General features: G+C 37.1%; 1 protein-coding gene and 1 long non-coding RNA gene across 3 annotated transcripts; one reads left to right on the top strand and one right to left on the bottom strand.

Annotated features, from left to right (window-relative positions):
- The first annotated feature begins 450 nt into the window (after window positions 1-450).
- Window positions 451-9,147, top strand: LOC109216286. Its single transcript, XR_002066467.1, has 3 exons — window positions 451-834; window positions 2,624-2,651; window positions 8,679-9,147. It is a non-coding gene; the product is annotated as an uncharacterized LOC109216286 (long non-coding RNA).
- LOC109216284 lies at window positions 4,710-16,335 on the bottom strand. 2 transcript variants are annotated; one of them, XM_019380431.1, is made up of 3 exons: window positions 16,046-16,335; window positions 9,749-9,824; window positions 4,710-4,926 (listed from the first exon to the last, which is right to left on the bottom strand). In XM_019380431.1, the coding sequence occupies exons 1-3, from the start codon at window positions 16,206-16,208 to the stop codon at window positions 4,818-4,820; spliced, it is 348 nt and encodes a 115-aa protein (XP_019235976.1). In that variant the 5' UTR covers window positions 16,209-16,335; the 3' UTR covers window positions 4,710-4,817. The 2 variants fall into 2 exon arrangements, with proteins under 2 accessions (XP_019235976.1, XP_019235977.1); XM_019380432.1 differs by lacking the exons at window positions 4,710-4,926; window positions 9,749-9,824 and adding an exon at window positions 14,145-14,366 and having other exon boundaries at window positions 16,046-16,280.
- Between the last annotated feature and the right edge of the window lie 1,516 nt (window positions 16,336-17,851).

Genomic DNA, 17,851 nt, shown 5'->3' with positions numbered 1-17,851 from the left:
TGCTTTAAATTCTATCCCACAAAGTGTCTTGATGGAACTATAATTTTGACAACATAAACATTTGAAACGATTTTAACATCTTCACCACCTTCCTATTATTATCTCACATTACTTTGGTTAGAATACGATGGATATTTCAATAAAGCATCTCTTCACAAACTAAATTCTGACGATATAATGTGTTAAGAAGAAACATGAGAGAATGAGGGCATGAAAAGTTGACAATGCTATATCAATCCCATCTCTTTGTCTCTTTGTTTATGGTTTGTGGACGATAATCTACCTTGGCATCACTAAGTCTATTGGATGTCACTGAATGGTGGAAAAAAAGAACACAAAGAAACAAAATTTAGTTGCAGTGAATACTTACTTGTCACTAGTGTCTAACAACTACATCAAACAATATATTCTCGTCAATTGTCCACTACTTGTAATATAAATAACAGGAGGAGGTTTGTATCAAACCTTAAACTACAAAAAATTTAATGGCGCGATATAAGACCCAGTGACCTCTGGTATACCTGGTTTTGGTAACTTTCTATATTAGCAACAACGGAATATGCGAATGAGAGGCTCATCTTACTGACTGAAGTACATGGCTCCACTCGCCAAACCAATAGTTTTTTTCAGCTCTATTTGAAGCAAGTATTTTTGGCTACGAACTTAGACATTTAACCCAATAAGTAGTGTATGCGTGGATTTTCTGTATCTACCCAATTACTTCGTGTAGCATTTAGGTTATTCCAAAGGTGGGTTTTATCCGATTTCTTTACATCACACAATTTATAGAGCTTCTAAGATATCTTTGGTCTTCCTCATCTCTTCAACTTGCAGGTGTTTTTCTTATTCTTTAATATCAATTTTATTGTTTTCTATCTGTTTCTTCTTCTTTTTTGTTTCAAATTCATGAAAACAGAGTGAATTAATTACAGATTTTCGAGTTAGGATTTTGATGGATGAAATTGCAAATTTTTTTTTCGGAGATGAATTAAAGTCAAGAAAACAAATTCAGTTTCTTTACTTGCTTGAATTTCTGCCACCGAATATTACACCAACCCAGGATTTGGTGTAATATTTAGTTTAGTAAAAAAAAAAAAGGCAGAGTACCTAAATCCCATCAGCTTCCTCTTTCTCATCCATTAGAACTTGCAGGTTGAGTGTTTTTCTTTGATGCATCTCTGACCAGAAATCAAGAATAAGGTTTATGAAGAGACAGAGAGAACTAGAGAGATTCGCTTTTGAGTCTTGATTATTTTCAGCCAGATTATCACTGAATTTATCTTCTCTCTATTTGAATCACTCTCTCTTGCTATCTGTTTCAGTAGCTTCTGGTTTTCATGGTGGTTTACGCATAGGTATTTTTTGTTATTATTATTTTTTATGTATTAGTTGAATTTTTGTTTACGATTCTTTTTTTTTTTTGGTTAAAGTCTGAGTTTTTTGTCAAACTTAATAAATGGGATTTGTATGTTAATCGTCGAGTACTGCAAGTCGGTGTTTGTGTTTCGAGCTGAAAGTTGATCCATTAATGGTTGTCTCTTCTTTGTTGATACCTTTATGTACTGATTATGAATAAGTTGAGTTTTTGGAGCTTATTTTCATAAATGCCGATTATGTAGAAGTTCAGTTTTCAGAGCTTATTTTTCTATATGGCCATGGAATTGGTATTCCTGCAATTGTAGTGATGATATTACAGATATATAGATGATAGAACACACACATTGCTGAGTGTTATCGATATCAAGGAGAAAAGGAACATAGGTAGTGTCATCGGCAGAGTCGAGGTCGGAGTTTGACAACAAAATGATCAGAATCAAATATTGTTTAGAAGAAAATTTTCATAGTTCCACCTCCGATCATAATAAGTGTAACGCAAGTGCCACCTATAGGTCCCCAGCTTTTCACCGGCAGAACATTTCATAAACTTGGTCCAATTTTTTTTTTTTTAAAAAAAAAAAAAAAAAAAAGCAAATCGGTATATATTAGAACGTGCGAGTCCCATCTGTTTTTCAAGGAATGTACCAGTAGTCACTCTTCGTGTCGAAGGAGTTCTACTTAGAAATGGACCTTTGTTGTTTTCCATCTTTTATGTTTTTGAAAAATGAGTTAATGTGTTGAGTAGCCTAAGTAGTTTAAGATTGCTTTTTCTTCCTTATGTTATCACATTGATAAGCCAGGCACAGATTTTTTGGAATTTGCATAGAAACTTTAGATTGGCTAAATTAAGAATTAGTTAATAACTTGATTTCGTATTCTACTTGTATATGGTTACTGCTAATTTAGTTACATCTTTAAACATAAACCTATTGTTGAGCTAGAAAGGTTATAATTGTTTAGTTGCGTCTTAAATGTGTAATAAGGTGAACATGGCTGTTTTCTGTCTTTGAAATCTAATCTGAGGTTATTTTGGTATTTTCAAATTGCTTTAATATAATTCGCGTGTCCCATTAGGTATTATATGTGATTTTACCTGGCAGCTCATCCATGTGTCCACTTATAAGGAATGGCGTGTCCACTTCCATTCGTTAAAGTCATCCACCTTTCATTTTTCTCTTTTGTCATGTTCATAGTTTCTTTTAATGGCTTTCTCTCTGTTTATTAATTTTTTGGCTCTTTTCTACAGCACTTGAATCCGGGTCCAATAGCATCCGGTTAGTCTCTTACCCCTTCGTGATTTTGTTAATTGATATTCTATTTTGAGATTTGTTAGTACTTTTACCTTTCGTAATTTCACAAAATTTTACATACATATTTATTGGTGTTTTCATTATGGATCGGTCGACTTGTCACAATTATTTGCTCACACATAATTAAGGCTGGTCATAAATTGTTTTCTCAGATTTGTAACACGATAACTCCTCGAAGAGAAACCTCAAAGTATAACCGCTTTCAAAAACAATAGTCGAAAATATATAGTTTTCATATATTAATGTGTAATATACATATTTTTGTATATTTGACTAGCAGATATAATTATTTTGGGCCAAGTGGCTAAATATGTAACTTTAGCTTCATAATATGCTCTGTTCGGCGGCGTAAGGTCTGGAATAGCTTCATAATATGAGTATCGACTTGTGTGCATGGTTGGATTCAGTTTCCGGATAAATCGAAGTTGAATTGGAAGAAGGAACCTAGTTTTGGAAGTCTAAACAGTGAAAATTTGACCAGAATTGGACTTTTGAGTAAACGGACCAGGAATGGGTCGTGGGTGATCTCAACAGCTTCGTATGGTGATTTTGGACTTAGGCGCGCGTCCGGATTTGGATTTGGAGGTCCGTAGGGTAATTTGAGGTGTTTCGGCGAAAGTTGGAAAAGTTGAAGTTTGGAAGAATGGAGAGGTTTGACTCATAGTTGACTTTTGTGATATCGGGATAGGAATGCAATTCCGAGAGTTGGAACAGCTCCGTTATGTCATTTTGGACTTGTCTGCAAAATTTGGCGTCATTCCGGGTTGATTTGATAGGTTTCGGCACGAGTTTTGGAAGTTGGAAGGTTTGAAAGTTTCTAAGTTCGATTCATGGTGTGATCCGTCGTTTCGGCGTTGTTTGATGTGATTTGTGACCTCGAGCGAGTCCGTGCTAGGTTATATGACTTGTTTTTGTGTTTAGACGAGGTCCCGAGGGCCTCGAGTGTGTTCCGGGTGGGCTAAGGGCCATTTTTCTCCCATTTTGAACTGTTGTTATCTGTCAGGTGATTTTCTTCTTCGCGTTCGCCCCTGCTCCTCCGCGATCGCGAAGAGTAATTTTGGAGGAGGTATTAATAGCTCATCGCGTTCGCATGACCACGTTCGCGATCGCGGAAATCTGTGTGTTCCTTCTTCGTGTTCGCATCTTCTATGTCTGCGTTCGCATAGTTCCTTCTGTTGGGCAACAAATTATTCCTTTAACGCGATCACATCTTTCTCTTTGCGATCGCGAAGAGTAGCTTTGGGCAGCAGAAAATTCCTTCACTACATGATCGCATAAGCCCTTCCGCGATGGCGTAGCACATTCTTGGACAGTGACTATTTTCCTTCTACGCGATCGCATCATTTCTTCCGCGATCGCGATGTACAAATGTCTGGGCACACTACAACAAAAAGGGGCATTAGCGGCAATAAAAAACAGCATTGGCGGCAATAACAATAGCCGCTATATCATTTACCGGCAATTGGTGTTTAGCCTCTGAAACCGGGATCGGTAAAGCCTTTAGCGGCATTTCTGACAAAAGCTGGTTAAAGGTATGACTTATTGCCGCTAAAACTCATTTGCTTTAACGGCAATTGTTTGCGGCAATTATTATACTAAATCCATTCTAAAAATGGCTAATAATGCTCCTTTAACGTCCATTTTTATAGCCGCTAAATTCAAAATATTTGTCGCTAAAAGTTCATACCTTTAGCGGTAATTGTTTTGTGGCAATTGGAGTGGCAATAATATCTCTTCTAAAAACGTATTAGTATGCCCCTTTAGCGTCCATTTTAATGGCTAATAAAGTTAATTAAATTGCCGCTAAAAATCATCTCTAATAGCAATATAATGGCTACAATATCCCTGTATAAACGTCTTAATTTATCCTATTATCGTTATAGCCGGTATATCCTGTTAAATTGGCGCTAAAAGTCACAAGCTATAACGGTAAGTTTAGCCACCATTAATAATAGCTACTACATTCGACCAAAAAATAATGCAAATAACAAAATATATTAATATTAATTCATAATACCACAGTATATCTCGTTAAATCTTAACAAACAAAAGAAAGTACTAATCCAAGATATTAATATCACAATACCTTAAAAAATAAACTTATATGTTTGAAGTAAATAGCTAATGTCATTATAATATAACTAATCTTAACGAATAACAGTCTTCAAATAATCTCTGCAATTCTTCGTCATATTGAAATCTTCCACCCGCTAAATTATCGAACATCAGACTATATGACCTGAAATTATAAAATAACGATGTCAATAGATGAAATATAATAATAGTGAAGCATGTCACTTTAATATGCTCATAACACTAAATAGATTAGACAAAGAAAGTGTCTGTAAGTTAAAATGTGCTTGAAGTAATATGAGCATGGATCACAGAACACTAGGGAAGAGAGGAAACAGATATGTTTACAAAATACTATTTTCATCTTTTCAAAAAAGGTCTGAAGTCATTGTCTAAGAACGTTAGCCCCTAATATGTGGTGCATCAGGATGGAAGATTATGTATGGAGGGATTAGAGTTGTTTATTGTTGTGTGTTGTGACTTTGTTTAGAAGGGCAGGCAAGTAGCAGCAGCAACACAAGTTTGACAAACTTCACATACAATCAGTTAAACACCTATTTCAAAGGGCAGGCAAGTAGCAGCAGAAGCACACTTTGACAAACTTCACATACAACCAGTTAAATACCTATTTCAAAGGGCAGGCAAGTAGCAGCAGCAGCAGCACAAATTTGACAAACTTCACATACAATCAATTAAATACCTATTTCAAAGGGCAGGCGTGTAGCAGGAGCACAAGTTTGACAAACCAGCTTTTTAGATTCAAAGGGCACCTATTTTTCTATCTAGATAAGTAGGTTTGTTAATCAAAATCAAATATACCTTATTCTTTATTCTCTCAAGTTCAACTTTTCAAATACTCTCCATTTTTACACCTTTTGCCCAAAAAATAGTGTAAACGGGCAAATGATATGCAAAATGATGGCTCACACAAAGAGACAGATCAACAGAAAAGCATAGAATTAAGGGAGAAGAGATCTTGAGAGATGAAAAGAAGACAGGACTAGGAGAGGATATCCTTTCTGTTTGACCTTCTACTGTTCACTCTGGCACTTTGTCTCAGTATTTCAGCTATGCTGATCTTTAGATCTTCAGGGATGTTTAGAATTTGATTTTTTGTGCTTGAATGGCCGGTAGAGACTAATATTAATCTGACTTTTATCTTAGCACTTATAGTAGCACACTAATAGCCTTCATACTACAGATAAGCGAGCTAAACTTTTTCAGATACATTCTATGAGCTTCCATAAATAAAGATTTCATATGTATTATTGTAGTTTCATGTCAGCTTCTGCACAAAGTGACAGACAATCATCTGTAGGGAACAGTTTTTTGGCTGCCTGAGTATTCTTTTTTATATAGAAAGGCAAGTCATGAGAATTCTTGACAACTATTGATATACTTATGATACTAGAAACATTGGCTACTTCTACTGACGACTTTTAAGGAGATGACTAAACAGCTTATGCAGTGTCCTTCTATCCAATTCTATGCTTTTATCAGGATTATGTTTTAGTTGCCTCCAAATCTATTTATTATTTAAAGTGCAATGGGCAAGAAGTTCAGATTAGGGTGTTCCCATAGACGTCCGGGGCTTTTGTATGGATTTCTTTGCCTAATCTGCTGCCTAATCTCTTTGCTAGGCAGGCTCTTTTCTCTATAGCTGCTGCTGGTAAGCCAATGGCAATTCATAAGGCTACATTGATAAAATCTTGATCTAGCACTGCTAGGATGGAAGTCGAGCTTGATTTGCTTGACAAGCTTCCTGACAAGGTTAGGCTGCAGTTTCTGAATGAAGCAAATGGTGAAATTGTTGAACATGTGCAAGAGATAATTTATGATGATTTTCCACTGTACTGCAGCTACTGTAAACATCAAGGGCATGGAGAGGAGGACTGTCGTGTGATTCTGAGAAAACAAACAGTAAAGTCACAAGAGAATGCAGAAACATTGTGCACTGATATTGATAAAAATTGAGGAGGTGCGAGGGAGATTTTAAATGCTAAATTAGCATAACAAAAGGAGAGTGCTGACAAAGATGTTACTGAAAGTGATAATGTTCATGTGAAACCTAAGGAAAATACTAATGCGATCACTAATCGAGTGGATGGTGAATCTAGTGTTGTTAGATATTTTAAGATCGCATCAGGTGCTACTGTTGATCCTAATGCTCCTGTGGTTACTAATGTTGTGAAAGCATCAGAGGTGACTCATGATCAACAACAGCTGGTGCAATTGCCGCCTAAGGAAGTTGAATCCATCACTACTGTTATAGTAGCTGGTGTTTTGAATCCTGCGGCACCTGGGAATGGTAATGCGATAAATGTTACTAAGCCTAAATCGAAAGGGAATGGAGGTGATGAATTAATGCTTGTGAAGGGTCAGGCTAAACCTACACGTGATGTTCCTGCTTCTAAAGCCTTAGAGAGAATTTACAATGATGTAAATCCAGTTGTACAAGCTAGGCAGATGTGTGACAGTCATGACAAAGCTGGACAACGCGCGATATGTTGGTGTTACTGAAGGGATTAAGGATGATCAGAGTGAGAGGAAAGCAACTGGACAAACTCCTATGGCTAAAGGTGCTGGACATGTACTTGATACTTCAAAGAAAACAGCTACAAATCCAAGGACTGGACATGTTTGTGATTCTTCAGGCAAATATGTTACAACTAAAGATCATGTGGTTGCTGGTGGTGTTACTACAGGTTCTGTTGCTGGATAAAAATCTACAAAAGTTGGGACAGTGATATCAATATTACTAATTTCATTAGGAGCGATATACATTCTGAGAGACTTACTAGGCTTGGCACTTATATAATAGAAATTTGGTATTACTGCTTGGAAGCATACAATTATCACTAAAGAGCTCCAATTGGTATGATTGTTGAGATGAGCCGTATAATATTAGTGGTTAAACAATACAAAATGCATCTAAAGCTTCCAAGTTCTCTTTCAGTAGCTTTTGGAGAACCTTCAATGGGTATTTTAGAATGGAAATTTTTTCAAAAGGGAATTTGAAGCGTCTGAAATCCAGTTTGGTGCTTGGACAACATAGACATACAAATTGCACAACTTCTTGTAATTTTCTACAGAAAGAACGAAAGGTTCTTATGCATTCAACAAAATGGAATTCCCAAACTACCAGTTCCAAGATCTGGGGATAAGAAGGCTAGAGGATTGGTGGGAGAAATCATTTTTAAGATGGAATGTTATACTACCCAAATTGAGAGTTTACTGTATTTTGCATATTTGGGTACTTTATGATTCTCTTCCTCTAGCTTGTATTACATACTTTGGTATCTGCTTGGGTTTCTCTATCTCTCCCCCTGGATAGTTACTGCCTTTTCGCCTTTCAATTTTTATTTAAAATATCCATTTGCATTTGCTTATAAAGTAAGTACCCTCAGGAATGTGCATGGCGGTTCAAGCATTTTTACCTTCTAAATCTCAGGGGCTCCTAAGTATTATGGCAGGGTTTGTTCTCATATCTCCAGTAATAACCTTGTTTACATCGTATTGTCTACTTGTATCCACATTCATACTCATATGTTCGTCTTGCCTTGTAAACTTGTATTTGCTTTTGTGTACCTATGTGAAGTAGCTTTTCGAACATCGTCAAAATTCCCTGAATGCTTACTTCCCTATGACTTCAGAAGAGATTTCTGAAGTATAGTGGAGCATTTGAAATGCTTTTATAGTAAAAGCTACAATCATTCTTTGATTATTCAGATGTGAAGTGATCCTAAGGCACACATGTTGATTTAACATGCCCAGCAATGTGAAGAATACTCTATCTACTTTTGTTGAGAATCTAGCGATTTCAAGATGGAATATTGAAGGATATTCTATCTACTTCTAGCTAACTGATCACAACTTCATTATTTCTAGCTGCTAAGTCATGTGCACAAAATAATGCAGCTGCTACTGATGAAGTCGGTGCGCAAAATGGGGACAAATGGACAATAGTGATGAGGTCTCCTACTAAGTGAAATGTTGCTCCAGGTGTGAAGAATCAGCAGCAGAATATGAGTGTTCCAACTGCTCGACAAACCGCGTCAAAGGCTGTCACAAGTCCAAATAGTTTTGAAGCACTAGCAGAAGAGGTGAACGTTGGTGTTAACTCTCTAACAGTCAAGGATACTAGATTGATGCAGGAAATTACACCATGTATTAGCAGTAGCAAACATGATTAGTCAAGTGAAAATCTTTCTAAGAAGTTGGGTATTCGACAAGTTGCCTCGGAGAATAATTTGGTTGAGAATGTGGGGGATGATCAAGTAGTGTGACACAGCACTCCTGGGTTGCCTTTTTCCAGCCCAGAAGTTGAAAGAATTATCAAAGAAACTCAGATTTCCATGATGATGAATGCTAATCGTACGATCAACCAACCTGTTATGTACATACTCGTTTATCTCATTCTTCTATTCTATCTATTCTCAGTTATCCGATACTGCTATTTTTTTTCCAGATTTCACTTTGAATAGATACTTTTAGTATTTAAATATAAGTAAAAGATTATTCTGATCCTTTCAGACCTTCACGCCGACAAACTAACCAATTGCAAAATATTTTGCGAACCTTTTAGCCGCTAAAACTCCTCTTTGTAATATGGTAGAAATCAATAATAAGCCTAATAATGCACTAATCACCAACTAACAAGAGAGTAAAAACAATATATATATCATACTCGGGAAAAAGGTTTGAACACGGCTGAATTCATATCTCGACTACCGGCATTCAACTAAAACATCAATATGCATCAACGACACTTAGTAAATTTTTAAAAATCACAAAAATAACAGTAGCCTTAGAAAACAGAGGAATCAATTCAAAAACAATAGAGCAACATAGGAGGAATCAATTCAATCAATGGACTATCAATCTAACAATAGCCAGATATCACAAACGACTTAGTAAACACAGAAAAAACTATACTTTCACTAATCCCAAAAGGCCATAGTTGGATGTCAAAAATAAAAAATTGGTACCTGGTAAGCAGAATTTTTTGCCGATTAAGACAAGAAATTGACGGAGATGAACTCTTTTTGCAATAATTCTTGAAACCTACACGAAAACAGAAGTTGAAGACGAATGAAAGGGAGAAGATTGACAGCAAAGATTGAGAATAATCGAGCAGCATCAACCCAAAATTATATGTAATGGATTGAGAACGGCCTGGGATAGCCGGAGACCGTGGCAGGACGGAGGCTTTTGCAGTGATACTGTTAACGCGTAGGTTTTCCTAGCGTCATTCTTCTATATCGTTTCCTAGCGTCATTCTTCGTTCTAATTACAGGGTTTTTCCTACTGTTTTTCTAATTGTAGGGTTTTTTAATGGGAGGGAATGTAATTTCTTGTCCCAAAAAATTGGAGGGAAAGATTTATTTTCTTTGTAAGGAGGGAAAGTTAATTAAAATAATAAAAAGTTTAATTCAATAGTGATTTTTAGTGGCAATAATTTTATTGTCGTTAAAAGGATATCTTTTACTGGCTAATGGTCATGTGCAGCTAATATTTCAGCTTAAATAATTCATTAGCGACAATTACCTTATTGCCGCTAAATAATTGCCACCAAAGGCCTTTTTTGTAGTAGTGGCAGACAGAATATATCCCAAAATTGAGGGTTTCACCATTTTTACCATATTTTGACTTGTAAACCTCGATTTTGAGTGATTCTTGGTGGGTTCTTCAGATAATTCGAATGAGTATTCTTCACTGAGACTTAAATATATTACATGAATTAGTCTTTGTTTTTATCATTTAAATTGTGTTTTTAGTTAGGGAAAATGTTGGTTTTTGAAGAAACTTTGCAAAACGAAATTTCATGATTTGAGGGATAAAATGGTATTGGAATTTGGTAATTTTTGTATGGTTGAACTCATATTGGAAATGCGTATTCGGATTTTTGTAAAATTTGTCGGGTTCCGAGGTGCGGGCCCGAGGGTCGACTTTTGGACCGATTGTTAGATTTTGTTAAAGATTGAAACTTTAGGATCCGGAATAGTTTCTTATGTGTTTTATTTGTGTTTTGAAGTTAATTTGGTTAGATTTGATCCGTCCGGAGATATTTTCACCCGAGAAGTGCATTCTTGAGTCTCAGTGTGTCGTTTTTGAGGTAAGTATCTTGCCTAACCTTGTGTGGGGGCTTCCCCTTAGGATTGAATCTTCTATGTTGATTGTAGTTCGTGTACACGAGGTGACGAGTGCGTGCTCGGACTTATTTTTGGAAAATTGGCCTTTTAGGGTTCTTAGGTCTTTATATTCACTGTGTAGGAATGTGTTCTTGACATGACTGAGTTTCCTATTTACTTGTTTCACCTCGACATGATCAATTGGAATTTATTGCTTCATGAGTCACTCTTATTGCCTAATCGACTCCTATTTGACTTAACAGAAGAATTTCGCTTCTCCTATTGTCATGTTATCTTTGTATAGTTGTTTGTCTTATTTGAGAATCATTATTATCCTTCCTGAAATTTTATTTAGTCTTAAGTGAAGCTAAAGATCATTTTTCCCTAATTGTATTGTGGAATAACCTCGAAATTTGTCCAACCTTAGAAAGAGTTAGATAACCGATATCCTTGTTGACTCGCCCTTATTTGGGACTACTTGACTCGTGTTGATTTCCTTGTTATTGACTTGTATATTGTGGGATCGTCGCTATACGTTAGTTTTCCCGTGTTGAACTGTTCCCTTTATGCCAGCGTTCTTTTCTGTGGTTAAATCCTTGTGAGTTGGTTCTATCGTTTCCTTATGATTTATGGTCCTTGAGTTGACTATTTGTCTTACCTTGAATTATTGTCATTTTTGTTGTTGTTATATGTATCGTGGTGATGTACGAGCTTTCTATTGTGCTGTGACTGTTATTTCTGTATGTTGCGCTGTGTATTTACTTTGGGACTACGGGACGATACCCTGGGAAATCCCCCCCTGCATGTTTACTTTGGGACTACGGATCGGTATTCCGGCAGATCCCCCTGCACATTTACTTTTGGGACTGCGGAACTGCACCCGAGAGATCCCCTGCGCATTATGAGATGGACTACGGGACGACACCCGGGAGATCCACTGGATATTTATATTTGGACTACGGGACGGTATCCCCGGGGATCCTCTGTACATTTATATTTGGACTACGGGACGGTATCACGGGAGATCCTCTGTACATTTACGTTTGAGACTACGTGGCGTTATCTTGGGAGATCCCCTGTTATTATCACTGTGTTCTGAGATGTTATTTTCATTGATCATATCCCCATGTAAACAGTATATGTGTTGTCCGTTCTTGTCCTTATGTTTACTAGCTGGTATGAATTAGGATACTTGCACAAGCATACACTTGGCTAAGCACCCTTATCGGATAGGAGCCTCCTTGAGATTTCTGAATATAGACGCACACCTTTGTTTATTTTTCCTTCCATGTGAGAGTGACTCTTTTGGGCACGTGAGATGTCAGTATGATTTTGAGGTGCGATGAGGGCACAGGATGCCAAGTGTTAGGGTTCAGATATTGAGACCCGTATTGTATGATTATGAGAGGAGGTGTCACAGGGTGACTTATATTCGAAGGTTATTTATTTGAAAAGGTTATATTCGAAAGGTATTCATTATTAGAGGACTATTTCAGAAAAATGTTTACTTGAAGAAGTATAATTCGAAATGTTTTTATCAACTTAAAGATTTGATTAATTGATTGAAGTTGTTTGCTATGACCTAACGTGGAAGCTGTCGTAGTTGCTGATTTATGTTCTGTCCTTACTGTATTTGTGAATTTCGAATTTGGGTTGTATTTTTTGTTCCCTTTTATGAGCTTTATTATGGTTTTCCACCGTTGCTGGTTGTTTCCTTCCCTTATTGTAGTTACTGCATTGTTAGCAATATCGCCTATCCTTTATATAGTTATCACGTTCGGTTGTTTCTATACTTATACTTGTTCTGCTTATTAGACCAGTGGGTGTCTTGACTGCTCCTCGTCACTACTCCACCGAGGTTAGTCTTGATACTTACTGGGCACCGCTGTGTTGTGCTGATACTACACTTCTGCACATTTGTTTTGTGCAGATCCAGGTATTGTTCGCTAGTAGCTGTTCGAATTCTTGCCGAGGAGACTCAAGGTAGCCCTGCTGCTGCGTTCGCAGGCTTTGGAGTCACCTTCCTATTTTATATTCACACTGTTGTACTTATTTCCATTCGGTTGTGTTTAGAAGTTGTAGTGAAACTCCGTAGAGCTTATGACTTGTACTACCGGGTTTTGGGGAAGTTGTTCATTGTTTAAAAGATTTATCTCAGAAGAATTCTAGCTGTTGTTAGTTATTGTTGTTATTTCGCATTTTAGTAGGCTTACCTAATGCCATCGATCACGAAACCCAACGGAGGAAAAAATTGGATCGTGACACTTGCCCTAATTCGAATTTATGGCATCTTAACCACTAGTTTCTTTGAGAAAGTGCATTTTTTCCTGTCACGTTAGTCTCCGAATAGGCACCTAAGCCGGGAGCGCAGGAGCAATACTACAAGCAAGGACCAAATAAAAAAATAAATAGGCATACTACGACAATAGGCAATCAAGCTCCTCAAGGACTGTTTGACACCACAAACATCATGTGCAAATGACTTGCTAAACTGACACACCTTACACAATCGAAATTTCATGAGCCAATGTGCAAGACTTCAAAACAATAGCCGATCACACACATCAAAGTAAAGCCAAGCCAAGGTGTGATTAATAAAAGTTAAGAATTTTCAAAAGAAAAAAATCTTGCCATTTTAGTGGCAATCATGACTCCTAGCAATTCAACCAATATCCACATCATATAGCCGGTTTAGCGAGTAACTTCTCTAATAATAAAACTGTTTACCCTGGAATCCGGATAACAATTGAATTTATATGGGGTTTTAAGGATCCGTGAACTAAAAGATACAAAAGGTTTAGGTTGAGTAAAATAAAGATAAAGACTCAACAATTGCTGTTAAAGTAAATAATCGCAGAATATAATATTGCCTAGAACAATTGTGCTTGATAGCGTACAAGAATTTAGAGAGATGGTACTGTAGTGTAATGGTTTTTTTCCCGTCCCCTCCTTATGGGGTCTTCTCCCCTTTTATACATTCCGATTAAGGGTAAAAATAAGGTAGGTAAATTAATTACATCGTGGATCCCTGTAATTACGCCTTAATGGCCTGAAGTGGTTGAGAAAATCACGTTTGGGCGAGATATCCGGCGACGCTTGGTTATCCGTTACGAGTCCGGCTTCCGACCTTGTGTGTTTCTCCATCCGGTGGTGACTCATATCGAGCTCTGCAACGGTCTCGAAATGACTCGACCTCGGTTGTAGACGTGGCCGTCGTTCTACCTTGCATCCAGGTCGGGTTCGATGGCCCCGACTTGCCCCGGACCGGACCCAACCCGGTCGGGCTCAAGCAAAAAAGGGTATCACCCAATACAAAAACATAACCTCTTGACATTCTCCTTGAGAGCAGGAAGGGGCCTTACAGCAGCACAAGCACCTGGTGCTCGCGTGCTCCTTCCCATAGCTCCTACACCTCCTCTGTTTGAAGCAGCTGCGCTTGTGACTGATCCACTGTCTTGTTTAAGCGCACATTTGACTGTATGAGTTAGAAAGATAGTCATTCCATGTGCTCACATAGTCAATGTTCAAAGTTTCTGCCATGTAGATAACTAATTTCTACAACAAGTTAAGCTTTGAATAATTTCTAACGTTGAGTCATTTTATGACCTCGCCATCTTGCCTGACAGACTATTTCCCTTCACTATGTCTGTTTCTTCGTTTTCTTTCCGTTTTATGTGGATGAGATGAGATAATTTAAAGATTTATTATTCGCTAATTCATGCATCAGACAATGCTCTCAGATTGTAGTAAGTGTTTATTGGACTATTTAATGTTCCATATATAAGTTCTTATTGACAAAGAAAAGTTTGGTTTCCCATTTTCTATGTTTTAGTCTTTTGAAGCAATTAGCTTTATTTTGGAGGGCGGATACTGTTGCAGAGCAGTTTACTATTCTTACTTGATCAAGAAAAATACCGAGATGCTTTACTCAAATGATTATGCCTCAATATTTTCTTGGCACGTATCTAGGTAAGTTGAGGGTCGCTGGACCTACTGCTTCTATTCTTCTTTTTTCCCCCTCTTCTTTTTTACTAGTTCTTTGTACTGGAACTTCTGCTGGTGTATTCCATTAGAAAGATACAAAAAAGTCCATTTCTTTCTCTTTGTGATATTTTGCTTGTTCACTGAGTTTAGTTGGTCTGCTATCAGATACACAGGTGCAACAAATGATATCTTATTTTTTCTACTAAAGTAAAAGATTTGCAGGTATAATCCTTCGTAGAAAACTTCACATGAACACAATGTCATAGTTCATTTAATGACATTCTACCATTTACTTCAAACTACCTCTGCTCCAACAGTGAACCTTCCTTGAATAAATTATATCCCTGAAGTCTCTAAATGTTAATATTCCAAACTATGTTTGGTGACTAATCATATACTTTCCTTTTTGGTAGAATTTTGTTGATATTGTGGACCTTTAAGACATGATCGCCAACTCGCTACTGGTTGTTTTAAAGATCGTTCAAAAGCTTTTGATTATGATATGGTTTAATCCACGTTGGTGTGCCGCAATAGTTTTGCCTTAAAAATGAAAATTTTAGAGTTATTGGTGACTGCAATGGTGGAAATCTACTTATGCAGTGAGACATTGAGGCAAACATGTCTACGTTTTGTCATTAATGATTTTGTCCGTCTCTGTTACAACACATAAAAATGTTAAACATTTTTATATTGTTGGCTGCATACAAAGAGAGAGAATATTGTTCTGCCTCGAGACTCTGATCTGGGTAGAGTGGTAGACTATATTACTTATACATACGTTGCTGATAAATTTGGTTCTATGTAATTGTTTGTCTATTGTGTACTCTTTTGGTTATATCATATTCCAATGCGAGAAATCTGCTCTAGGTATGTGCAAATAATAAATTCAATTTCGTTTTCACAACCACAGTAGGAAAAAGGAAAAGTCAACTAAATTCAGAAGTAAACCAGCCAAAACTATGCAAACAGCTCCGAAATCCCAGGTAAAGTCATCTCAGAAAATTTAATTCTGGCGATTGAGAAGTATATACAAAAGAGAGAAACCATCGACCAACTGTTTTACCCCAATTATACAGTTTAATCGAATAGGACCTGTGATGGGATAATAATTTAAAAATAACAGAAGCTGAGAAAATCAAAGAAGAGAGAAGAGCGCAAAAGTAAACTCACCGGATAGCTCCACGGACAATGCAACATAATCTAACAGTGCTAGAGGAGAGGGACGGAGATGAACGAAAGCAGGAGGAATTTGGGGAATTTTCACACAGAGCACAGAGGAACCTCCAGTGAAGATGAGAATTGCGTTAGCTAAAATGCAGTGTTGTAAGCACATGTCAAAACCTAGAGCAGACGACTACACGTACCCTGGTTGCAGAATTCCAAAAATACCCCTACCCGTTAAACAAGTATTCTTTTTTGTGACTAGCAAGTCATCTACATATACGAGGATAAGCACAAACTTGTTGTTAGTGATCCTAGTAAACAGGGAATAATCATGTTTGCTCTGCTGAAAGCCTAAGGATAATAAAGCATGTGTCAGCTTCACATTCCATTGTCTAGAGGCTTGTTTTAAGCCATATAAGGATTTGAGTAGTCTACACACCTTATACTCCCCCTGACTACTAAATCCCTGAGGCACAGTCATATACACTTCCTCAGCAAGATCTCCATTGAAAAAAAACATTATGCACATTGATAATAGGCTATATAGATGATATTTATACCTTAATATTACCATGTTTTGTTGTTGTTTTATAGGTGAATTGATAACAAAATGCTCTAATTGGTGTTCTTTTGCTTCGCAGGGAATAATCTAAGTTAGGAAGCACTACAGAGTGTTTTGGAGTCAATAATGTGAAGAAAACGTCCAATCAAGAAGCACCCGAGCATAAAGAAGCAAAAATGGACTGAGGTGAAATCCACCGCGCCCGCGGTGGGACCGCGGTTGGACCGCGGCAGACAACTAATGAGAGGCAGAATGTTTAGCCTTCACCGCGGTCGCGCCGCGGTCGTGCCGCGGCAGCGGTGAACTGTTTAGTTGCCAGAAAATTTGGGGACCAAAGTGTAACTCGGGGAAAACTTATTCCAAACCCTTATAAACTCTAGAAGCTCGCCCAAAATATTATTAAGCTTGTTTTTAGACTACTTTGGAGGCAAGAACAAGTGTGAGAAGATCAACCAAACATTAGAGTTTTTCTATCTCCTTTTAATTCTTGCAATTATACATTATGATCAACTTTGTAGTTTTATCTTATTTTGTTATGAGTAGCTAAACAATTATCTAGGGTTGATGGAACCAATTGTTGATTGAAGTTTTGACTCAACTTGTTATAATCGAGCCGGAATTATTCTATGATTGTTCAACTACGTTTTGTATGGCGATTAATTGAATGGGCCATTGATTAATCTTGTCTAATTACCTCATATTCCTTGAGAAAGAATATTAGGTTAGACTGTTGTTCAACAACACCACTTTTGAGTAATTGAAGAGATTCATTACTAGAACTTAAAAGTGGGTTTAGAGATAACGAAACTTTGGTGGGATAATTTAGAGTTGCACATATTGTCAGCTAGAGTAGTTCGAGAGAATGCTCTAGTAAATTATTGTAGTTGATCGAGAGATAATTACGATAGCCCATAGCTCTTCCTCCGCATAGAGTATTACGACGAGATTATAGCGAAAGAGTCAAGACCTAAACTAGCAATTGGGGAAATCACTTCCCCAGACTTTTTACCATTGAATTATCTTTAATCTAGCATATTGTTATTTCTAATAATATTTGAAGTAGTTAAACAAAAACCCAAGTGATTGATAAAAATCTTGCATCTAGAAATTGGTTGAGTTGATAATAGCATTGCCAAAGAGTTGTAATAGATAGGTTAGTTCCCTGAAGATTCGACTCCGGACTTAAAACCAGATTATATTTGCAACGACCGCTTTGTCTTTTAGAAGGCATAGTTGGGCGTGATCAAATT

This window comes from Nicotiana attenuata, unplaced genomic scaffold, assembly GCF_001879085.1.
Source record: "Nicotiana attenuata strain UT unplaced genomic scaffold, NIATTr2, whole genome shotgun sequence".
Taxonomy (NCBI): domain Eukaryota; kingdom Viridiplantae; phylum Streptophyta; class Magnoliopsida; order Solanales; family Solanaceae; genus Nicotiana; species Nicotiana attenuata.
Note: the sequence above shows the minus strand (reverse complement) of the source record. Positions and strands in the feature narration are given on the sequence as shown.